The sequence below is a fragment of the Phoca vitulina genome, unplaced genomic scaffold, assembly GCF_004348235.1.
Source record: "Phoca vitulina isolate PV1807 unplaced genomic scaffold, GSC_HSeal_1.0 scaffold73, whole genome shotgun sequence".
Lineage (NCBI taxonomy): Eukaryota > Metazoa > Chordata > Mammalia > Carnivora > Phocidae > Phoca > Phoca vitulina.
Window position 1 is genome coordinate 6,880,504 of NW_022589776.1, and position 26,078 is coordinate 6,906,581.

At 38.7% G+C, this 26,078-nt stretch overlaps 1 protein-coding gene across 2 annotated transcripts in view; it reads left to right on the plus strand.

Annotated features, from left to right (window-relative positions):
* Positions 1-26,078, plus strand: part of SOAT1 (sterol O-acyltransferase 1) — a 76,433-nt gene that overhangs the window by 15,785 nt on the left and 34,570 nt on the right. For both annotated transcript variants that reach the window (XM_032393412.1, XM_032393414.1), the window contains exon 3: positions 25,936-25,994. In XM_032393412.1, coding sequence (XP_032249303.1) covers positions 25,936-25,994 — 59 coding nt within the window. The remainder of the gene's footprint in view (positions 1-25,935; positions 25,995-26,078) is intronic.

Here is a 26,078-nt window from a genome sequence, read left to right on the forward strand (position 1 = left end):
AGTGCTACTAATTACTCCTGGTGGATGTAATGAGCATAGTGAGACTAATTAGCAGGGTACCTAACTTAGTTCAGTACAGGGCTATAAATCTTGGGGGAGGGAGAGATTAGGGAGTTTTATTAGTTCTATCCAAATTTGCTTAACACACAAATACAAAGAGTACGACACAGTGCTTGATGTTAAGGTCAAGGCTTAATGCTTAAGATTGATAGACCTGTAAACACAACTCCAGCTGATGTCATCTGTTGCATCAGCCTATTTTTGCAATGACATTTGTATAGGTTTGATTTCAAGAAGGATTTGAAATTTGAGCCTTGTTTGGTTAACAAATAGGGATGGAACTTTCTGAGACAGGTTGTCTTTGGCATCGTGAGACTTCTTTCATAGAGAAACATTCTTTTGCTTTTCCTATTTAAATCTAATTGTAAATACAGCAGCTATATATAGGAATATAAATGTTGCTGCTTATTTTTGCATGATGAAGTTTATCGATTGTTAGGTTCTTCATTAGCTATTTATGAAGTATTTATTTTGTGTATTGTTTTAATGTGATATAAAATGTGAAAATTTCTTTTTGAAGATTTTATTTATTTATTTGAGAGAGCGAGAGAATGAGAGAGAGAGAGCACAAGAGGGGGGAGGGTCAGAGGGAGAAGCAGACTCCCTGCCAAGCAGGGAGCCTGATGTGGGACTTGATCCTGGGACTCCAGGATCATGACCTGAGCCGAAGGCAGTTGCTTAACCAACTGAGCCACGAGCCACCTAGGTGTCCTAAAATGTGAAATTTGTACACAAGGGTGAGTCAGCATTGAGTAGAAACCTTCTCCTTCTATGATCCTGGGATGGGGTGATAATCCATGTTGTCAGTCTTGGAGACAGAAAAATCCCTTTTTATTGAAACTTTCTGTCGCCAGATACGATTTTTCTCTTTATGTTACAATTTGTAAAAAGCTTTTAAATTACTCTAATTTCTGCATATTTTCAGTACTTCTTATTGTCTTAGTTAATTTAAATTTTAAACATTCCATGTTCTAATGCAGATATTAAAAATTGAATTGTTTAGCTTAAGAAGTATTACCTCCTTGGTTGTAATGCTGATCAGAAAATAGAATGTGTTTCTCCACTTGATTTAACATTTGTTCACTTTGGGGAAGAAGCGGATGGGTAAAATGTGGCCTTTGCGAGTAAGCCAGGCCAATCAGTGTGGCCTACCAACCAGGACTAGGGTCATCTGCACCACTGGGAACTTGTTAGAAATGCCTCACCTCACCTTTACTGAATAAGGTTTTATTTTATTTTATTTTTTAAAGATTTTTATTTATTTGACAGAGAGAGTGAGAAAGCACAAGCAGGGGAAGCAGTAGAAGGAGAGGGAGAAGCGGGCTTCCCGCTGAGCAAGGAGCCTGATGAGGGGCTCGATCCCAGGACCCTGGGATCATGACCTGAGCTGAAGGCAGACGCTTAACCGACTGAGCCACCCAGGCGCCCCGAATAAGGTTTTATTTTAATAAGATTTCCAGGTGATATGTAGGTTCAAGTCTGAGGGGCAGTTCTTAGAGGGGCAGTTCTCAATTGGTGTGTGCATTGGAGTCCTCCAGAAGAGTGGAACCAATAGGATATATATAGATACATAGAAAGATTTATTATGAGGTATTCTATCAAGTGGAGGCTGAGAAGTCCCACAATCTTCCGTCTACAGGTGGGAGTCCCAGGGAAGCCAGTGTGTAGTACCAGTCCGAATCCAAAGTTTTCAGAGGCCTGACAACCAGGGGCCGATGGCGTAGTCTTACTCTGAGGCCTGAGAACCAGGGAAGGAGAGAGAAGACGGATGCCCCAGTTTAATCCGGTGCACAAATTTGCCCTTCCTCTGCCTTTTGTTCTACTCAGGCCCTCCAGCACTGGGGAGGGGGGGTCTTTCTTACTCAGCCTGATTCAAATGCTTATCTCTTCTGGAAACACCCTCACACCTAGAAATAATCAGCTGTCTGGGCATTCCTTAGCCCAGTCAAGTTGACACATAAAATTAACTTGTAGAATGAAAAGAAATCATTCAACAAAAACAGCTTATTAGACCCCATTATAGATCTACTCAATCAGAATCTCAAAGGAAGGGTCCCAGGAATGTTAGGTTTGAAAGTTTGCTGGATAATATTGACTGGTGTCGCCACTTGAGACCCACTGTTACCAAGAACTCACACCTAACTGTCTTGTAACACATCATTTTGACATTGCTCTAAAGATTTATTACCCTCAACTTGGCGTAAATTCTTGAATTCTTTTTTTATTATTATGTTATGTTAATCACCATACATTACATCATTAGTTTTTGATGTAGTGTTCCATGATTCATTGTTTGCGTATAACACCCAGTGCTCCATGCAGAACGTGCCCTCTTTAATACCCATCACCAGGCTAACCCATCCCCCCACCCCCTCCCCTCTAGAACCGTCAGTTTGTTTCTCAGAGTCCATAGTCTCTCATGGTTCATCTCCCCTCTTGAATTCTTACTCTGCAGTTCAGAATCTAGTAAGCTATGGATGTGATGACTTTTATGCCCTAATTTGCTCAGTTTAGTCTCACAGGTTACCTGTGTCCAGCCTAATTCTTTATATAGTGCCCCCTTGCATTTTCAGAGGTGAACCAGTTTGATAAAGTGTCACCCAACTTTTGGGTTATTGAATTAATACTGACCATTACTGTGACTTTATAGTATTCACATTTTCACAAAAGTATCTTTAGTTTATCCAGGGCCTATTAGGTGAAATTACGATTAATTAGCTTTCTTGTATTTTGTGGCATTTGTTTGAAATACCAGTTCTGAAGGTAACAACTTTCTGTCTAAATTGAAAAAATGTTAACATTACCTGATTTTAAAAGTAATACATCATCTAAAAAAAAGTTGTTATTGTGCCATGATGTACCTGCAGTTAAAGTGTTCAGTTCAAAAATACGGAAAAGGATAAATAAGAAAGCAGAAGTGACTCAAAATTCTGTCATGGAAAAATGAGTATGTGTTATCAAAAACTAATGATGTAATGTATGGTGATTAACATAACAATAAAAAATTTTAAAAAATGAGTATATGTTGTCCAGACATTTCATTCCCATAAATTATTAATGTCTCACATAAATAGAATAGTTTTATAAGTTGTTTAGTAACTGGGATTCCAAGTACCCCATGATAGACCTCTTTCCATTGTCAAGTAGTAGATGAGTGGCTACAAAGTATTTTATATGTGTCATGTTTACTTGTTTCCCTGATGAATATTTTTTTCTGCTATAAACAAATGGTAATGAACATTTTTACATATTCCTCAGATGCCTAAGGTACAATTGCAGGGTCAAAGTTGTTATTTAAAAAAATTTTTTTTGATATATTGTACTGGGTTGCAGCATTTACCTTATACTCTGTAAACTTATCCTTCCCTGTTACATAGCTGTTACTATGTCTAAATTAAAAAAAAACCTATTTCTCCCTTACTATCTCTTTTCATGACCGTATCCGCAGCTGTTTGTTTCTGCTTTTACTTTCTGATTTGCATTGTTGTAATATGCTGTGGAATGGTTCACTTCTAGAAGTACAGAGAAATGACAGCTCTGTATAACTTAAGAGAAAAAGCTAATAACATTTAGAGTCTTATCCAGACCCAGTATTAGCTCTGCCAGTTACCAGTTCTATTTTTTTTTTTTTTTAAGGTTTGTGTATTTATTAGAGAGTGTGCATGTGCACATGAGTGGGGGCAGTACTGGGGAGGAGGGAGAGAGAATCTCAAGCAGACTTACTGCTGAGCTTGGAGCCTGGCGTGGGGCTCGATCCCATGACCCCAAGATCATGACCTGAGCCGAAACCAAGAGTCGGGACCTCAACTGATTGAGCCAGCCGTGTGCCCACCAGTTCTGTCTTTATGCTGAATGTGGAAACATGATTTGAGTAGAGCTTGGTCTAGGTTCTTTTTCTTTTTCTCCTCCTCATTTTCTTCTCTTTTATTTTCCTACTCCCTCCTCCCCCTTATAGCTCTTTTTCCTCTTTCTTTTTTCCTTCTATTCCTCCTAATTTTTTATTGGTATAATTCATATACCATAAAATTCACTAATAGTTTAAAGGATACAATTCAGTGGTTGCAAGTATATTTACAAGGCTGCACAGCCAGCATCGCTGCTTGCTTCTAGAACATTTTTATCACCCCAGAAAGGAACTCTGTGCACATAATAGTCACTCTCCATTCTCCCCTTCTCTCAGCCCTGGCAACTACTAATCTACTTCCTGTCACTTTGGATTTGCCTGTTCTGGGCATTTCATATAAAAGGAATTATAGCATATGTGATGTTTTATGTCTGGCTTCTCACTTAGCATAAAGCTTTCCATGTTTTAGCATGTATTAATACTTCATTCTTTTGGAAGGCTGAACAATATTCCATTGTATTGGAATAAACCTTTATTCATCTGTTTATTAGCTGATGAATATTTGATTGTTTGGGTTGTTTACAGTTTTTGGCTCTTAGGAATAATATTGCTATGAATATTCATGTATAAGCTTTGTGTAAACTAATGTTTTTACTTCTCTTGGGTATATACTTAGAAGTGGGGTTGTTGAGTTATATGGTATGTTAATGTTTAACTTTTTAAAAAAGATTTATTTATTTGTTTGAGAGAGCACGTGCATGTGCATGGTGGTGGGGAGGGGCAGAGGGAGAGGGAGAGAGAATCTCGAGCAGAGTCAGCGCTAAGCAAGAGCCTGATGTGGGGCTCCATCTCAAGACCCTGAGATCATGACCTGAGCCAAAACCAAGAGTTGGATGCTTAACTTACTGTGCCACCTAGGTACCGTACCTCTAATGTTTAACTTTATGAAAACTTGCTGAACTTTTCCAAAGCAGCTATACCATTTTATATTCCTACCAGCAATGTGTTAGGGTTTGTTTCTCTACTTCCTCACCAGTACTTGTTATTATCTGTCTTTTGATGATAACATCCTAGTGGGTGTGAAGTGGTATCTTTTGTGGTTTTGAACTGCATTTACCTGATGGCTAATGATATTGGATGCTTTTTCGTGTGCTTATTGGCCATTTGCACTTTTTTGAGACATGCCTGTTCATACCCCTTGCCCATTTTTTAATTTGGCCTTTTATAGAGTTGTTAGAGTTTTTTATTCTGGATACCAGACCCTTATCAGATAAATGATTTGCAAATAATTACTCCCATTTTGGGGGTTGTCTTTTTACTTTCTTGATGGTATCCCTTCCAGTACAAAGTTTAAAAATGTTGATGAATCTGGGGTGCCTGGGTGGCTCAGTCAGTTGGGCGTCCAACTCTTGATTTCAGCTCAGGTCATGATCTCAGGGTGGTGAGATGGGACCCTGCATCAGGCTCGGTACTTGGTGTGGAGTCTGCTTGAGATTTTCTCTCTCCTTCTCCCTCTGCCCCTCCCCGCTTTTGCACACTCCCTCTCTAAATAAATAAATAAATAAAATCTTTAAAAATGTTGATGAATCTGATTTATTTTTTTCTTTGGTTGCTTGTACTTTAGACGTCCTAAGAAAATCATTGCCTAATCCAAGGTCATACAGATATTTAAAAATGGTTTTATTTTTCATCATGGTACAATACAACGTAAAACTTACTAGCTTAACCATTTTTAAATCCACAGTTCAGTAGTATTTCATACACTGACATTGTTGTGCAGCTGTCACCACCATCCATCTCTAAAACTTTTCATTCCCAACCCCTGGCAACCATCATTCTACTTTCTGTCTCTGTGATTTTTGACTGTTCTAAGTTTCTCATATAAATGGAATCCCTTGGAAAAAGTATTTGGCTTTTTGTGACTGCCTTAGTTTATTTAGCATAATGTCCTCAAGGTTCACCCATGTTAAATGTATGTGTCAGAATTTCTTTTTTTTTTTTTTTTTTTAGATTTTACTTATTTGACAGAGAGAGACAGCGAGAGAGGGAACACAAGCAGAGGGAGTGGGAGAGGGAGAAGCAGGCTTCCTGCGGAGCAGAGAGCCTGATGTGGGGCTCGATCCCAGGACTGGGATCATGACCCGAGCCGAAGGCAGATGCTTAACGACTGAGCCACACAGGAGCCCCTATATGTCAGAATTTCTTGACCCTTATTTTATATTACACACAAAAATCTATTCAGAAAGCGTTGCAGACTTAAATGTAAGACTTGAAACTGTAAAACTACTAGAAGAAAACATAGAAGAGAAGCTTCAGGACATTGGGTTTGGCAATGATTTCTTGAATATGACATCAAAAGTATATGCAACAAAAGCAAATTTACACAAGTGGGACTACATTAAATTGAAAAGTTTCTGCACAGCAAACAAAACAATCAGAGTGAAAAGGCAACCTGTAGAATGGGAGAAAGTATTTGCCAGATATGTATTTGATTAAGAATTGATACTCACGGGTGCCTGGGTGGCGCAGTTGGTTAAGCGACTGCCTTCGGCTCAGGTCATGATCCTGGAGTCCCGGGATCGAGTCCCGCATCGGGCTCCCTGCTCGGCAGGGAGTCTGCTTCTCCCTCTGACCCTCCCCCCTCTCATGTGCTCTCTCTCTCTCTCTCTCACTCTCTCAAATAAATGAATTAAAAAAAAAAATCTTTAAAAAAAAAAAAGGAATTGATACTCACAATATATGAGGAACTCCTATAATTCAATAGCAGAATAACAACCAGATTTTAAAAATGGGCAAAGGACTTGAATAGACATTTCTTCAGAGAAGAGCTACAAATGGCCAATGTGGGTATATGAAAGGCACTCAGCATCACTAATCATCAGGGCAGTGCAAATCCACAGTGATACCACTTACACCTGTTAAAACAAACAAAAGATAAGTGCTAGCCAGGATGTGGAGAATTTGGAACCCTTACACTCTGTTGATGGGACTATAAAATGATGCATCTGCTAAGGAAAAGTGTATGGTGGTTCCTCTAAAATTTAAACATAAAATTACTGTATGATCCAGTTATCCTACCTCTGGGTACATACCCAAAAGAATTGGAATCGGGATCTCTGAGGTATCTGCACTTGTGTGTTCAGTGTGGCGTTATTTACAATTGCCAAGATAGGTATCCACTGATGGATGAATGGATAAAGAAAATGTGGCATGTATATACAACAGAGTATTATTCAGCCTTAAAAAAGAAGGGAATCCTGCCATCTAGGACAACACGGATGAACCTAGAGGACATTGTACTAAGTGCAATAAGCCAGTTAAAGAAGAACGAATACTGTATGATTCCACTTAACATGAAGTACCTAAAGTAGTCAAACTCATGGAAACAGTAGGAATGATGGTTAGAGTCTAGAGGAAATGGGGAGTTCTTGTTTAAAGGGTAGGAAATTTCAGTTATGAAAAATGAATAAGCTGTAGAGATTGACGTATAGCATTGTGCTTACATAGTTGTGTTTTTTTTTAAAGATTTATTTATTAGAGAGAGAGAGAGTGCGCCTGTACATGAGCAAGGGGGAGGCGTAGAGGGAGAAGCAGACTCCACACTGAGCAGGGAGCTGGATGCGGGACTCTATCCCAGGGCCCTGGGATCATGACTTGAGCTGAAGGCAGACGCTTAACCGACTGAGCCACCCAGGTGCCCTGTGCTTACATAGTTAACAGTACTGTTATACTTAAAAATTTAAGAGGGTAACTCTCATTACCCTCATGTGAAGTGTTTTATCACAATAAAGAAAATAAAAATTCCCATTTGAAGGCTGAAGAATATTCTCTTGCATGTATATACTACCTTTTCTTTATTCGTCCATTGATGGGCAGCCGGGTAGCTTCTAACTTTTTGGCTGTTGGGAACATGTGTACAAATATCTATTTGAGCCCCTGCTTTCATTTTTTTTTTTTTTTTTAGATATTTTACTTATTTATTTGACAGAGAGAGATAGCTAGAGAGGGAACACAAGCAGGGGGAGTGGGAGTGGGAGAGGGAGAAGCAGGCTTCCCGCTGAGCAGGGAGCCCGATGCAGCCTGGGATCATGACCTGAGCCGAAGGCAGACGCCTAACGACCGAACCACCCAGGCACCCCCCCGCTTTCATTTTTTATGGGTATATATCCAGAAGTGGAATTGTGAGACCATATGGTAATTCTATTTTTAATTTTCTGAGGAACAGCCATAGTGTTTTCCACAGCAGCTACAACATTTTACATTCTCCCCAGTAGGGTTCTCATAAGGGTTCTATCTCTTTACATCCTCAGCACCCTTGTTATTTTCTGCTTGTTTGATAGTAGCCATCCTAACAGGTGTGAGGTGGTCTCTCACTGTGGTTTTGATTTGCATTTCCCTGATGATGAATAATGTGTAATGCATTTTTTCATGTGCTGTTGGCCATTTATATATCTGATTTGGAGAAATGTCTGTTAAGTGTTTTGCCTATTTAAAAATTATTTATTCTATTTTAAATTTATAATTGTGGTAAGAATGTACCTAACAGTATTTCCCATCTTACCCATTTTTAAGTGTACAATTCAGTAGCATGAAGTGTATTCACATTGTTAGGCAACAGATCTCTAGAACTTTTTCATCTTATAAAACTGAAACTATATCCATTAAATAACTTCTCATTCCCTCAGTCCCTAGTAACCATCGTTCTGTATTTTCTGTTTTTGTGAATTTTTTTTTTTAAGATTTTATTTCTTTATTTGAGAGAAAGAGAGAGAAAGAAGGAGAGACAGAGAGTACAAGCGGGGAGGAGAGGGAGAAGCGGGCTCCCTGCAGAGCAAAAGCCCGATGCGGGGCTCGATCCCAGGACTCTGGGATCCTGAGCCGAAGGCAGACGCTTAATGACTGAGCCACCCAGGCGCCCTGTTTTTGTGAATTTGACTTCTAAATATCCATTTGTTTAATTTCTTAAAACAGTATTTTATAGTTTTCAGAATGTAAGTTTTGCACTTTTTTTTTTGTTAAATTTATTCCTAAGTATATTGGTCTTTTGATGCTATTGTAAGAGGAGTTGTTTTCGTTTTTCGTTTTTTTTTTTTTTTCTGAAAGTAAATGGGGATTCTTTTTCTTAGTTTCGTTTTCTGATTGTTGCTACTGTATAGAAATGCAGCTAGTTTTGTATATTGATATTGTATCCTGCAGCCTTGCTGAATTCATTTGTTAGCTCTAATAGTTTTTTGCCTATGTGGTTTTTGTAGTATTTATTATGTACAAGATCATGCCACCTGCAAAGAAGAGTTAGTTTTACTTCTTCATTTCCAGTCTGCATGCCTTTTCATTTTGTTGCCTATTTGCACTTGCTAAAATTCCAGTACAATATTGAATAGAATTGGCAAGAGTAAACAAACTTGACCTGTTGCTGATCTTAGGGAGTAAGCTTTAAGTCTTTCCATGAATTATGATAGCTGTGGGGTTTTTTATCAGGTGAGGAAGTTCTCTACCTTTCTTCCAATTTACAGGTAGTGCTTATTCTTGACTACCTTTTATTTTGCTGTTTTGTTCACTTGCATAACTTACCAATATACTACTACTACTAATCACTAGCATCAGGTTTTATCATATGCCAGGCACTGTTTTAAGTGTTTTACAAATAACAGCTCAGTCGACATATGTTAGTTCTATTCAGTTTCAGTATTTTTGATCCATATATCTATCTGAATATTGGGAGAACATGCCTTTTTTAACAGATTTTGAGAATCCTTTGGCAAAAATATATGAAAAAAAGTTTTGAATATTGTTATTCTATAATCATTCCTCTTTGTTCAATATAAGCATCTAATCCTAAAACTGGCCAGTCCACACAGAGCTTTGAACAACTCAGTAGGTTGAGAGCACATTTTTTTTTCGTTAAGGTAAAAGCAAAACATGTTTACTTTAGAAAATGCAGATAAGCAAAAGTTCAAGTGTTTACAGTTCTTCTTTGGGTACATTCCTAGAAATTGTTTTAGGCCAAAGGAATACATATTTCTGAGGGTTTTTTGGGTAGGAATTGCCAAATTGCTCTCTGGAAATAATGCACTCGTAGTAGCGTATGTGAGTGCCAGTTACTTTGAACTTTTTCCCATCATAGATGATAGGAATTTTTAAATAAGTTATATGGTGTTTTGAGAGATGGAAAATTCCACTTACTTGAAAAATGTTTTGTACAATGAGACATAACAATTGCTGGCAGCAATAAATTTATTGAATATTAATTAGTACTTTTAAAATAGCTTTTAAGGTCAAAAGAGTAAGTTTGAATATCTTAGTTCATTACATGAAGATTAGTCAAAAGAAATGGAAAATACTAGCTGAGACTTTGACAACTTTTTAACATAAAAAAAAAAATCATGCTAAAAATAATCCTGAAAAGGTTTCAGATTCTAAGAGGGCAAACAAAATATTGTTAATGATCATTCTTTTCTGAGTTGTAATGTAGCTTAGGCAAGTTTGTGTTTGAGAACAATTGGTAAAAATCATTTGAATACAGTTTTGCCTGGACATAACAGGAACATTCATTTTTATTTATTTTTTAAAAATATTTTATTTACTTATTTGAGATAGAGCAAGAGAGAGAGAGCACAAGCTGCAGGGAGGAGCAGAGGGAGAGGGAGGAGCAGGCTTCCTGCTGAGCAGGGAGCCCGATGCAGGACTGGGTCCCAGGACCCTGAGATCATGACCTGAGCCAAAGGCAGACGCTTAACTGACCGAGCCACCAGGAGCCCCTATTTTTATTTTTTTTAAAAGATTTTATTTATTCATTTATTTGAGAGAGAAAGAGAGAAAACAGCATGTGGGGGGGGGCGGAGGGAGAGGCGCAAGCAGACTCTGAGTGCTGAGGGTGGAGTGGGACATGGGGCTGATCCCATTACCCCGAGATCAAGACCAGAGCCAAAATCAAGAGTTGGTTGCTTGGGGCGCCTGGGTGGCTCAGTTGGTTAAGCGACTGCCTTCGGCTCAGGTCATGATCCTGGAGTCCCTGGATCGAGTCCCGCATCGGGCTCCCTGCTCGGCAGGGAGTCTGCTTCTCCCTCTGACCCTCTCATGCTCTCTGTCTCATTCTCTAAAAAAAAAAAAAAAAAAAAAGAGTTGGTTGCTCAACCGACTGAGCTACCCAGGCGTCCCAGGTACACTCATTTTTATTTATCTATCTATCTATCTATCTATTTATTTATTTATTTTTAAGATTTTATTTATTTGAGAGAGAGAGCACAAGAAGGGGGAGCGGGACAGGGAGAAGCAGACTCCTGCTGAGCAGGGAGCCCGATGCGGGACTCCATCCCAGGACTCCAGGATCATGACCTGAGCCGAAGGCAGTCGCTTAACCAACTGAGCCATTCATTTTTAAATAATGGGGTATGAAGTACAACTTAACTATTTTGAAAAATAAGGTCATTTGTCTTTTGCTTTTAATGAAATTTGTTGTCAAGCCCTGGAACTGGAATAGAACTGCAAATTGTAACAATGTACTGATGGGGAAAATAAAACAATCAACTTTGACAGTTTTTAAGGTGTACTTGCTAGAAATGTGTAGAGATGAAAAGTTTGAGGGAAGAGCTTGCTTTTTTTTTTTTCCCTATGATTTTATTTTTAAGTAATCTCTACACCCAACGTGGGGCTTCAACTCATAATCCTGAGATCAAGTCACATGCTCTACTGACTGAGACAGCCAGGCACTCAAAGCTTGCATTTTTAAATCTTTGTTCTATCAAGAACATTCTGGAATCTAAATAATTTTAATAATTTTATCAGAAGTTTCAATCTTGGAATTCAAAGTTCTTAGAGTAAGAATTGCTGTTGGCAAGGGGCACCTGGTTGGCTCGGTTGGTTAAGCACCTGACTTAGTTTCGGCTCAGGTCATGTTCTCAGGGCCATGGGATCAAGCCCCATCTGGGGCTCTGTGCTCAGTGTGGGGTCTGCGGGAGATTCTCTCTCTCCCTCTCCCTCTGCTCCTCCCCGTTCTCTCTCTCTCTCAAAAAAAAAAAAAAAAAAAGAATTGCTCTTAGCAGTCATTTAATTATGCCCTCCTATCCACATATATATCTGAGATTAAAGTCTGGTTTATTGCCCTCTAGCCAGCAGGTTAATCAGATGTCAGTTAAGTACCTTTGATGTATAAATAAGGCATTGTACCAGGTTTGTTAGTAGGGGGGTTTGGGTGAATAAAATACTAAAACAGAAAGTTCCATGTTATAAATAATAGTTAAGTAAATTAATAGTAACTAAACGATATAGGACACTAATGGGGTTGGGGAAGAGGCTTGCTCTAAAATGGAGGGAAGTGTCTTACAGAAGTAGAATTTGTGTTTGGCCTTTGAAGAAGAGACTGGGAGAGGGCTTCAAGCCAGAAGAAGGGAATGAGTTTGCAAAGGCATGGAGTTGAAGACAGTAAACTGTTAAGTGCTTGGTGTTTTGTTTACTTTTAGAGAGGATTGGTGAGGTGAGGGTCGGGGAGGTAGTATAGACGGGTTTGTGGTTTGTTTTCATGGATATGAAGAGAATTGGAAAGGCAGGAGGAAGTCAAAGTGGGGCTTTAAGTCTTACTCTGTATTCAGTCATTGACAGACTGCCTGTCAGTGCTTAACTTTTCCCTCATGCAAAACCATGGAGAGCAAATAGCATTAGGTTCATTAAAGTATCTTACCTTCTCCATGATGCTGCGGACTCTTCTGTCCCAGGTCCTAAGGAAGCTTTGTAATTCATCATTATATAATACATCAGCTGAGAATTGTAATCTACGTGAAATCTTTTCTTTTTTTTAACCACAAATTATCTCCTGATTTTAAAATAAGATATGGCATTGTAAAAGTATAATGATAAGCAGGCGAATTCTCTTATTGTGTGTGGCAACCCACCCAATTCTCTTATTGTGTGTGGCAACCCACCCACACGGTTGATAACAGGTATGGTGATAAAAGAAAAATAAACCAAAGTTAACTCTAGTTGAGGAATAGAGTTTCTAGATTATTTTGATTATAGAATAGAAACCAGTTTATAGCTTTAAAAAAATTACAGACCAATTGTGATTGGTATGTCCATTTATTGCTTTTGTAGATTGGCCAGAATACATCTTTAAAATCTCAATCTTTTGTCCCCATGCTAAATAATTTGGGGCTATTAGTCTTCCATTCGAAATACAAGATTGTTTGGTTTCATTAAAAAACAAATTGCTGGAATATGCTTATAAAATTTTAAATTTAAAGTAATATGTGAAAAAATTCAAACATTGGAGACTGTTATAAAGTAATAATTCTCTTTCCTTTAAGTGATCATTTTCTTTTTCCTGCATGTAGGATCATATTTGGGATCTCTCTTGCAGTTTGCATTTTTTAAACTTAATAAATCTTAGATGTCTTTTTATTTAGTATACGTAAGTATAAGTTTTTGAGAGTATGTATGTGGGTATTTCTGTTGCACAAATGCTTGGTAATTTATTTAACTTATCCTTTATTGATGGGCATTTCAGTTGCATCCAGCATTTCAATATCATAAACAGTGCTGTAGGAAGCATTCTTTTTTTTTTTTTTTAAAGATTTTATTTATTCATGAGAGAAGGAGAGAGAAAGGCCGAGGGAGAAGCAGACTCCCCACTGAGCAAGGAACCTAATGCAGGACTTGTTCCCAGGACCCTGGGATCACTACCTGAGCCAAAGACAGATGCTTACCTGACTGAGCCACCCAGGCCCCCTGCAGGAAGCATTCTTGAAACAATATCATTGCTTACTTGTGCTGGTGTGCTTGTAGGACACTTAAAAGTGAAATTTCTGGATCAAAGAGTTTTTTAATTCAAAATTTATTAAATTTTTTTTTAAAAACGTTGTACCAGTTCACATGTATATTGTTTTCCCATACAATTACCAATATGTCTTTACCAGTCTTTTTTTAAGCTTTGCTAGTTTGATGGGTGACAAACAGTATAGCATAAATTTGTTCTCATAAATTATAAGTGAGGTAGAGAACTTTTTTCATACATTTATTGACTTTATTTTTTTCTTTAAAAACCTTATTCATATTCTGCCCATTTTTGTTCCCTACCTGGTGGCTATTATTTTCCTTCCTTCCTTCCTTCCTTCAAAGATTTTATTTATTTGAGAGAGAGGCAGAGAGAGAGAGAGAGAGCATGAGCAGGGGGGAGGGGCAGAGGGAGAAGCAGACTCCCGCTGAGCAGGGAGCCGGATGCTGGCCGATCTAGGACCTGGGGATCATGATCTGAGCTGAAGACAGACGCTTAACCAGCTGTGCTACCCAGGTGCCCCATTTTTTTTCTTCTTCTTCCTTCTTCTTCCTTCTTCCTTCTTCCTCTTCTTCCTCTTCTTCCTCTTCTTCCTCTTCTTCCTCCTCCTCTTCCTCCTAAAGATTCTATTTATTTATTTGACAGACAGACAGAGCGAAAGAGGGAACACAAGCAGGGGGAGTGGGAGAGGGAGAAGCAGGATTCCCGCCGAGCAGGGAGCCTGATGCGGGGCTCGATCCCAGGCCCTGGGATCATGACCTGAATTGAAGGTAGACACTTAACGACTGAGCCACCCAGGCACCCACCCCTATTTTTCTTCTTCTTCTTCTTTTTTTTAAAGATTTTATTTATTTATTTGAGAGAGAGAGAGAGAACACATGAGAAGGGGGAGGGTCAGAGGGAGAAGCAGACTCCCTGCTGAGCAGGGAGCCTGATGTGGGACTGGATCCTGGGACTCCAGGATCATGACCTGAGCCGAAGGCAGTCGCTTAACCAACTGAGCCACCCAGGTGCCCCTATTTTTCTTCTTTTAAATAAGTTATATTTTAAGGAAATAAATCCTTTGACTGTCATGTACTGTGAATATTTTTTAAAGTAGCTACTTGTTTTTTGACTTTGCTTATGGTGTGCCTTGCCATGTTTAGTTTTTATGTTATCAAATATTCTTTTATTGCTTTTAGATTTCTTGTCATGCTTAGAAGTCATCCAAGATTATGAAGAAGGAAAACATGAATTTTTAAACTTTTTGGGGGGGGGTTTATGCTTAAATATTTGATCCATATGAAATTTATTTTGAATAATAAATGAATTAGGGGTCTAATTTTATAGTTTTCCAAAATGGCTAGCCAGTTTTCAACATTATCTAATCTATTAAATCACTTTTCTGTATAAATATATACTGATCCTCATTTCTAGTTCATATTTCATTTCTGTGCAGTTAGTACAGACATGTAATTAGTTGAGAATTTTAGAAGGTTGTTGAGGTCAGTGGAGCAGTAGAAAAGGTGATAGGTGGATTATACTATCTTAGCTCCCCTTTTGCCTTTTTTTTTTTTTAAGATTTTATTTATTTGAGAGAGAGAGGGAGAGAGAACGCATGAGAGGGGGGAGGGTCAGAGGGAGAAGCAGACTCCCCACTGAGCAGGGAGCCTGATGTGGGACTGATCCCAGGACTCCAGGATCATGACCTGAGCCGAAGGCAGTCTCTTAATCAACTGAGCCACCCAGGTGCCCCTCTCCCCTTTTGCTTTGAAGATTGATAAATGGTTGGGGCGCCTGGGTGGCTCAGTTGGTTAAGCATCTGACTCTTGAGACTCTTGATTTTGTCTTGAGTTATGATCTCAGGGTCGTGGAATTGAGCCCCATGTCAGGCTCTAAGTTTACTGCAGTCTGCTTGAGATTCCCTCTTTCCTTCTCCCTTTGCCCCTTCCCCTCAAGCAATCTCTCTTTCTCTCTAAATAAATAAATCTTTAAAAGAAAAAGATTGATAAATGATTGCTTCTTTCAAGGAATACTTGTAACCATAACCATCCTATGGACTTGAAATGACTTTGACTTACTCTTTTAGATTACTTCTCTGTGGAGAACAAAGTGAAGCTGGGATGAAGATGTAAGGCATAGTCAATGAGAGGTTTTTTTTTTCCCCCGCAAAATAACCAGGATTCTAAAATGAGTTTGAATTTCTCTAGGCAATAAAAACCTGCTAGTCGGTGCCTACACAGTAGCTAATTCTGTACTTGCCACAAAGAGACGAAGAAAATGTTTGTTAAAAGAACTGAAACTTGAAAAAATGGTTATTAGTCACTGCTTAGAACTTAGTTGTCTTTAGGAATGTAGTCACTATAAGTAGGCTTTCATTTTTTTTTTTTTAATGTAAGTTTTATTTTTGTGCTGCTTGTTGCATGAATAGGGGTTAGAAGATGGGTATTAGTTCAGGCTCAGTTACTGGCCATGTGATTGTGGGCCAGATGTTTAATTTCTTTGAATCTTACTTATTTTTCTTTTTTAAAGATTTTATCCATTTATTTGTCAGAGAGGGAGAGCGCACAAGCAGGGGAAGCAGCAGACAGAGGGAGAAGCAGGCTCCTTGCTGAGCAGGGAGCTCGATGTGGGACCATGACCTGAGCCGAAGGCAGAGGCTCAACTGACTGAGCCACCCATGCATCCTAATTTGAACAGTTTCTCTAAGGATGTGGATCAAGGCAGTAGTTTGAAGAGTTAGTATTGAAAATGAGATGGCCTCTGCCTTCCTCTGACATAGGAACCATGGAGATAGTGAAAATTAAGAAAGAAGACACTTAAGGAGTTAGTACCCAAGGTGATCAACCGAAGGTTGCTTGTTAGGGCTGGGGCTTGCGGAAGGTGGAAAATATATGGAGCTACAGTTGTGAGGATTGTTAAATTAATCAAGAGGCCAAGATGCGGATTTCATTTTTTATTGCAGGACTGGTTAAGGCTTGACAGTATCAGTTTAGAGTGGCCCATTTTCTTACTTATTTACATGGTAATTACTTCCGTAGGTGCGACAATTTGAAATTTGAGAAAGCAAATAGCAGGCAGTATCTGGGATTGGGCTGTGGCGTGGTGGGTCCGGGAAATTGGTGGTGGTGACATAATGATTGGGGTTAGAACTCTAGGCTGGGTGAGAAAACTGGTAGGCAAACAACCTAAATAAAAAACAGTTTTCATCAGAAGAAGAGAAACTGTTTCCGTATGTTTCTCTTTCGAGCAATGAAATTTTAACTAGAAACTCCCCAGGAGACTTTTTATGTCTCTTTGGCCATAATTGGATTACAGGTTATGCTAGCTATTTTCCTTTTGTCTCTCTACTCTTCTCCCCTATTTTGTGTCCCAGAAGACTGACTGTAATGGACTGTATCAGTAAGGTGTGGTCATGGGGGGGTGGGCTGGGGCGGGGTGGGGAGGGGCCAGCAGAGAGAGTAAGGGAAGTGTGTTTATATGGTTGGTTTCCTCTGTGCCGGGGACCATCACTCCTGTCTAACAGTTCTCCAAGGGATTCTCTTTGGGTTTCTGTAACCATTTCCCTCCTTTGTCCTTTGAGGCCTAGGGGTGGCAACGGCTTTCCTGGTACTTGCTACTAGCCATAGAATTCCACAGTGTCCTTTTTTGCTTTTCTTAAATTCTGCCCACACATGTATAAAAGGGCCATCTTTAAACTCTTCTCAGTAAACTAGCTCCTCTGGGTCATCTTTGTGCTGCCCTCACTCTGGGAGATCCCTGTGCCCATTCTTAAATCAGTCTCTGGCAAGGGGAATGAAACACATGCCCTTACTGGGGAAGCAGCCAACAGCGTTCACCATCGTTGTGTTAGTATGTAAAAAGTCACGTGTACTTATCTGTCAGCTTTGTCAGCCAAATTTACAGTTAGTTTGCCATCTAGAACAGGAGTTGGCAACCACAGACATGTATGTTCATTTGTTGTGTTTGTAGTAAGTGGACCATATGGCCCGCAAAGCCTAAAATACTTGCTATTTGGCCCATTACAGGGAAAATTAGTTGACCCCTGATTTTAGAACTACACCATTCAGTATGGGACCCAGTAGACCTACACTTCAATATGGTCCAGCTAAGCGCTTGAAATGTGGCTAGTCTGAATTGAGATAACATAATTATAAAATACATATCACATTTCAAGGACTCACTTGTACCCGTTTCTTTCTTTCTTTCTTTTTGTTTTTTTGAGAGAGAGAGTGCGCACTAGAGAGCTGGAAGGGGCAGAGGGACAAGGAGAGAGAGAATATTCAGCAGGCCTGATGCTCAGGGCAGTGCCCGATCTCATAACACTGAGTTCATGATCTGAGCTGAAATCAAGAGTCAGATGCTTAACCCATTGAGCTATCCAGGTGCTCCTCTTCTTACTTTTTAATGTGGCTCCTAGAAACTTTAAAATTACATATATGGTTCACATTATATCTCTCTGGGACGGCACTGATCTAAGTGACCGGTCACTTTGAAAGTGAGTAGATGGGATGCCTGGGTGGCTCAGTCAGTTAAGGGTCTGCCTTTGGCTCAGGTCATGATTCCAGAGTCCCGGGATCGAGTTTGCATCGGCCTCCCTGCTCAGCGGGGAGTTTGCTTCTCCCTCTGCCTTCCTCTCCCCCTGCTTGTGTGCACGTGCTCTCTCTCTCTCTGACAAATAAATAAATCTTAAAAAAAAAAAAAAAGTAGATAAAAGCTAACCTTAGGCAAAAGCCTATTAAAATTAGTTTTATAAAGCAAAGCAAGCATGGCACCCAGAGAGACATTTGGCCCAGGTTTTTACAAGTCTTAGTCTTCTTTCCTCTGCCTGAAATAATCTTTCTAGCACCTGTTCACCATGATTTTCCTTTATCATCTGGGACCCAGCTCAAATATTGACTTACTCTGCAAAAGCTGCCTCCACCCACAGTCCTCTGTATGTTGTAATTATCTATGTTTGCACATTTCTTCTGAGATCCTAAAGGAAGGGTTTGGAATACATGTGTACTACTCTCTCTATATACTGAGTACTCAGTGGGTTTTTATTTAATGAGTCGAATATATAATAGAATGAATAAATCCTTCTGGGTGACTTTGGCAGAGTAGTATAAATATGGGATTGTTACAGGAAGCAGATTTGGTGCAAAGCCATGAAGAGGTAGCCCAAGTTGAAAGGTACAACTCCTTGGAGTTGTTTATTGTAGTCCTGATTGCTTTCATTTCCGTTTTACTGAAGGTATTGCTATGATAGCACAGTACAGTAAATGATCACTTTTATTCCACATAAAAATTATGTAAGATACAGTCTTTTTTTTTTTTTTTTTTAAGATTTTATTTATTTCAGAGAGAGAGAGCGTGTGCGTGTGTGCGCAAGCATAAGCAGGGGGAGCGGCAGGCAGAGGGAGAAGCAAACTCCCCGCTGAGCAGGCCCCCCCCACCCCATACTGGCTCAGGTCCCGATTCTACCTCCTTGTTCAGCGGGAAGTCTAATTGGGATTTTCTCTCTCTCTCCCTCTGCCCCCGCCATGCGTGCATGTGTGTGTTCTCTCTCTCTCTAAAATAAATAAATCTTTTAAAAAATTGGTTAAAATAAGATTTTTGATAATTCAGGGAATAAATTTTAAATATTCCAATTTAAATATAGTAGACTTGGGCGCCTGGGTGGCTCAGTTGGTTGGGCGACTGCCTTCGGCTCAGGTCATGATCCTGGAGTCCCTGGATCGAGTCCCACATCGGGCTCCCTGCTCGGCGGGGAGTCTGCTTCTCCCTCTGACCCTCCCCCCTCTCATGTGCTCTCTCTCTCTCATTCTCTCTGTCTCAAATAAATAAATAAAATCTTTAAAAAAAAAAAAAAATAAAAAATAAATAAATATAGTAGACTTTACAAGGGTTAGGTAATGTTCACAAAGGTAAATGTTGTACACCTGATTTGTTGGAGATGAGAGGGCTAGGAGAAAACAAAATGTAGATTAGCTTTTTCTATGGATTTATCCTTGGGTCTACTAATTAGATATTATCAGTTAGTGATATTAGTAGACCTAGGCAGATCTTTTAGAAATTGCATGACTCTCAGTCCTGGCTTATCACTATTTCAGGGTCATGTTTTAGAAACTTAGAAACCTTGAGTTGACTTACGTGGTTGGATGTCCTTTTTTTTTTTTTTTTTTAAGATTTTATTTATTTATTTGACAGAGACAGAGAGGGAACACAAGCTGGGGGAATGGGAGAGGGAGAAGCAGGGAGCACGATGCGGGGCTCGATCCCAGGACCCTGGGATCATGACCTGAGCCGAAGGCAGACACTTGACTGAGCCACCCAAGTGCCCCTGGATGTCTGTTCTTTAAATCATTGGATGTTAGCTTTTAGGGCATTATTCTTTTGGCTTTTATGACATTTAATTTTTAAATTTTGGGGTAGTAAGAAAGTAATTTTCTTTTGAATGTTACATGAAATTAATTTTAAGGTGAAGGAAAATGAGTAGAATTGGCTTTTTAATATATTTTTCTTTTTTTTTTTTAAAGATTATTTATTTATTTATTTGAGAGAGAGAGAATGAGAGAGAGCAAGCACATGAGAGGGGGGAGGGTCAGAGGGAGAAGCAGACTCCCTGCTGAGCAGGGAGCCCGATGCGGGACTCGATCCAGGGACTCCAGGATCATGACCTGAGCCGAAGGCAGTCGCTTAACCAACTGAGCCACCCAGGTGCCCTTAATATATTTTTCTTCCACTGTATAGCTTTGTAGTGCTGCTTTTTAAAAAAATTTTTAAAGATTTGTTTATTTATCTTTAGAGAAAGACAGAGCGAGAGCATGGGTACACAGGGGGAGGGGCAGAGGGGGAGAATCTTTAGAGCAGACTTCCTGCAGAGCGAGGAGCCCCCATGCAGGGCTCGATCCCACAACCCATGAGCTCATGACCCGAGCCGAAACCAAGAGCCGGATGGATACCTAACCAGCTGAGCCACCCAGGGACCCCTTAATTTTTTTTTTTTTTTTTTTAAGTAATCTCTACACCCAACATGGGGCTAGAACTCAAAACCCCGAGATCAATCAAGAGTCACACGCTCCACCAGTTTAGCCAGGCAGGTGCCCCATTCCACTATATAGCTTTGATGTCATTTTGAGTGAGGCCTTCAGAGATGAGTCTAGCTGTGAGCAAAAATTCTCCTTATTTTCCAGTCCTCAATTCATTAAAGCCAATTTGTAACATTGGTTATGTTATTTATGGGTAGACAGATTCCTTTTGGAAGTGATGCACAAGTAGCGAGAATTAATCTGTTACAATCATTCTTTTCCCATCCCCCATGGTAACTGAATTAGTTGAAGGGAAGAAGCTTCAGTGTTCATTTATTTATGAAATAGCTTATTTATGAAACCATGGTCTTATCGTAGATAACAGAGAACTAAAAAAAAGCGTTCTTACGGTTTATAGAAATATCAAATTAATATTTGTCTTACTCTATTTCTTACCTATTTAGTTACCAGTTTGTGATTATCTTCAACATTTATCTTCTCCTGCTCATCCTCACTGCTATTTGTTTTGGTTTTATGACATCATTTCTTATCTGGATTTATTGCATTTCTCTTGTTCATGGTCCTTCTCATCCTGCCAGAGTGGGCTTTCTGGTATCAAATCAGTTATTTTCCTGCTTAAAATTCTTAGTTTCCTCAGAGCCCTTGTTAGAATAAACAGGCTCTTCATGATATGACCTCTAGCCTCCTTTCCAGTTGACAGCTCCACCACCGTCAGCAGTTGAAGATACTATTCCACTATCTGTTGGCTTCTGTTGTTGGTTTGGTAGGTCAGGTACCCAGAATAATTGCACTTTTTTTGTAGGTGGTATTTGCTTTCTAGCTACTTTTAAGAGGTGTGTGTGTGTTTAATAAACCTGTGTGTTAGAGTTTCACTGTGATATATCTAAGTGTAGATTTTATTTATCCTGCTTGGCCTTAACTTTGAGGATTGGCATCTTTCAACAATTATGGAAACATCTCAGCCCTTATCACTTATTTTTGTCTCTCATTATAGGATGCATTTTTGGACCTTCTCATTCTCCATGTTTTTTTTTTTTTCCCAAGTGCAGTACTGTGAAAGGATATAAATAGTCCAAATGTCCAATAGGGGATTAAATAAATTATATTTCAGCCATAAAAACAGACTAACAGACCAATAAAAATGATGTAGAGGAGTATGTAATGACATGGAAAGATATTCACAATACATTAAGTGAAAAAAGCAAGTTCCAAAACTGCATGTATGAGTCCATTTTTGTCATATGTGTATTTATAATATGTACATTTGCCAAAGTAGAAGGACACATGATATTTACCAAAATATTAATGTTAGTTACTTGGATACCATAGGATAATGGGTGGTTTTGTTAGAGTTCTTTTCAGGGAAGGCATTTGGGATTTTAATTTTCTGTAATGAAGATTACTTTTAGAATAGGGAGAGGGAGTTACTAAATTTAAATTAGCCCAAAGATGCCCCCGCAGTTCATTTTGAGTTCATTCTGGTGTTAACAAAAATTCAACTGGGTGGGGGCGCCTGGGTGGCTCAGTCAGTTAAGTGACCAACTCTTAACTCTTGGTTTCAGCTCAGGTAGTGATCTCAGGTTCATGAGATTGAGCCTCACGTCAGGCACTGTGCTTAAGGTGGAGTCTGCTTGGGACTCTCTCCCTCTTCCTCTGCCCCTCCCCCCTGCTTGTTTTCTCTCTTTCTCTTTATAAAATAAATAAATAATTAAAAAAAAAAATTCACCTGGGAGAACTTGAAGATCTAATTGGCCTTATTAATTGAGTCGTGAATTGGAAATCATCCCATCTACCAAGTAGAGGGGAGTTCAGAGGAGCTGTACAAAATGGAAGGATTTTATAGGCAGAAACAGGGCAGGACAATTAGCAAAAGAAAAGAAAAGATAGTTTCAGGCAAGGCCACCTTCCCTTAAATGAAAGGTCTTTTGAGGATGGATTACCTTATTTTCCTTTGGTTGAGGGAGGGGGTTGGAGAGGGCCATGTGACAGATTACCTCATTGATGCTGACCCTAAAATTCCAGATTGGTTAAAAGTACATTTCTGGAAGTGGTTGCAACTTTAATTAGGTTAGGTTCCTGGTTTTGGTGACTTGTCCTAGCATATGTAACTCCATTTTGGGCCTGTGGTTTTCTTTTTAGCACTGGCAAAGTAAATATTTCTGGGAAATTACTTAAAACTTTGAGTGCCCTTCACTCTTCCTTGTAAGTATAATATTCAGTAGCAATTGTTGATACTGAAACAAAAATACTCAAGTAAATTTTGCCAAGGAGAATAGATGAGAAAATATAAATTCTCATTAAAAAATTATTACTAAGATGACACCAAGTTACCTTACAGCTTTTTACAAAGACTGGGAACTAGAAGTTGTAGTCTTCTGCTTCATGTGTTTCAACACTCAGTCTGTTCTGTTTTATTCATTCATTTGTGTGGAAGGTCTCTACACAGGATGGTGGATGATATTCTTGGTTCCCATAGTATAACAGGAAACTTGACATTTCACTTAAAAAGATAAAATAACATTTGCTGTCAGATTATAAAATTCCTTTTCTAGAAGATACTCTAATATTTGAAGATATGCTTTGAAAAAATATAAAATGAAATATACCATTTTATTTCAAGATCAGTAAGTCTATGTTGAACTTAAATGAATTCCAGTAAAACTCTAACTCAAAGAAAAATCTAACCTTAACAAAAAGCTCCAGTAACAGATTATTTTAGCAAGCAAAATGAGCAGTGTATGTGGCTGTTAATGGGCACCATGTTTAATAGGATGGACATTAGCTTTTGCCTTTAACATAATTGTCCAATTATGTTAAAGGTATTGCTTTAAGCTGTGAATGTTTTGCCAAAGAAAAACTTAAATTTTTTTTTTTAAAGAATTTTACTTTCTTTCTCCAGGTAGGAAGGATACAAGTTAGAAATTTTACCAACAAAACTTTAAAAAAAAGTGTTTTTGAAGATTTTACTTATTTGTTAGAGCGTGAGCACAAGCAGAGGGAGAAGCAGGCGGCCCGCTGAGCAAGGAGCCATGCGAGACCCAGTCCCAGGACCGTGGGATCATGACCTGAGCCAAAAGGCAGACTCTTAACCGACCGAGCCACCCAGTCGTCCCTAAAATTTTTTAATAAATACATCAAAAACTAAAATCTAGCTGGGCTGTTATGCAAGATATTATGTGTGAAGACAAACTGATAAATGAAGGCAGATTTCATTCAAAATGAACTCTACCCATATTAAAAGGGCAGACAATCAGCTGCTTGCTTAAATTATAATAGTACTATGATTCAGTATGAAAATAAGGAACTGTCTGCAAATCTGTGACAGTAATAAATCAAAATATACAATGTATATAGGAGTCAAACAGAGCAACAAATTCTAATTAAAAACATTTTAATATCTTGAAAATCAATTTTTCTTTAAAATCATGAAAAAGATGCTCATGTTAGTTAATAATTGACTCTAAACCTCAGTTAAACATTAGGAAGCTACGTTAATGTGACTTAGTATACAGAAAGGAATCTTTCAGAATACGGAAATGAGAACGAAATGGATTTTATTTATTTATTTTTAAAGATTTTATTTATTTATTTGTCAGAGAGCACAAGCAAGGGGCGTAGCAGGCTCCCCGCTGAGCAGGGAGCCCAACGCGGGAATGCATGACCTGAGCCAGAGGTAGACGCTTAACTCACTGAATCACCCAGGCATCCCAGAACGAAATGAATTTTAGAATATTTTTGTAACCTGCCCCCCCCAAAAAAGCAAAAAACAAGTCTGTACCCATTAACAGTCATTCCCCATTCCTCACAGTTCTACCCCCAATCCCTGGGCATCCACCAACCTTCTGTCTTTCTGTATAGGATCATCTATTTTGGATTTCATGTAAATGGAATCCTACAATATGTTGTCTTTTGTGACTTTAATTTAGCAGTTTTCAAGTTTCATCCATATTAAAGTGTGTGTCAGTGTTTTTCTCCTGTTATTGCTGGATAATATTTCATTATATGGATCAACAACATTCTATTAATCTGTCAGATAATGGATATTGGAGTTGTTTTCACTTCTGTTATTATGGATATTGCAGCTATAAACATTGATATACAGGCTTTTGGCTGGACATGTTTCATTTCCCTTGTGTGTATACCTAGGACTGGGATTGGGTCATGTGGTAGGTCTGTGTTAAACCTTTTGAAGAACTTTCAGACTGTTTTTCAGAGCATCATTTTACATTCCCACTAGCAGTGTAGGAGGGTTTTAATTTCTTCATGTTCTGGCCAACACCTTTTTTACTCCCCGCCCCCCCCCAAACAAAAAACAAGCAAAACCTCTGTTTTATTCTTACCAAGTGGATACCATTCTTCTAAATATTCTTATTACAGGTGTTTATAAACACTTACTAATTGTATCACAAAAGAGTTATCATATCCAGTCCCTGAAATAACACTCTTCTCAAAGTTTCCTGCATGTACAACTTCTTTTTCCTCCCCCCCAGCTTTATTGAGATCAAATTGACACATTAACATTGTATAAATTTATGGTGTACAATGGCCAACACTTGTTATTTTTGATTATAGTTATCTAATGGGTGTGAAGTGCTGTTTTCATCATGGTTATGATTTGTATTTCGCTGGTGGCCAGGGAGGTGGAGCATCTTTCCATGTGGTACTGGCTATTTGTATATATTTTGGAGAGCAGTGTCTGTTCAGATACTTTGCCTATGTTTAAATTGGATTACTTGTCTTTATTATTGAGTTGTAAGAGTTCTTTATATATACAAGTCTCTGATCAGATTTGCAATTTTTTTTTTTCTTGTTCTGTGGGTTGTCTTTTTACTTTCCTCATGTTGTCCTTTGCAGGAAAAAAAGTTTAAAAATAAATTTTGATGAAGTCCAGTGTATTCAAGTTTTCTATTGTTGCTTGCGCATTTTTGTAGTCACAGTTGCAAGATCCATTCAGATAGTCTAATTTCTCATATGGTCAGAATTGGATCTTACAGCATCATATGATTAATACAGTTGTGATTACTGTGTGTACATACAGTAGTTTTGTTTTTATCTTCTTAACATTTTTATGTATAAATTTCCTTCTGTTGATATTGCCCATGCTTCCTTTTTTAAGAGTTGTGTCATGTTTTGTGGTTGTATTATAATTCACATAGTCATCTTCTTGCTTGTTTTTCAAATTCATGATTTAAATAGTGCTGGTTAGTAGCCATATCCATCAACTCAAAAGTTACCTTGTTTTCTTTCCTTAGGTAGGATTAACCTAAAACAGTTGATGGCAAAGAAGATACAGTTGACAGCTGAGGCAGAGGTAAGTAGCTTCCTGTTCAAGAAACAAGAATGTAGAGTTAGGGTAAGGAATTTTGTTTAGTAAAAAAAAAAAAATTAAGATTTT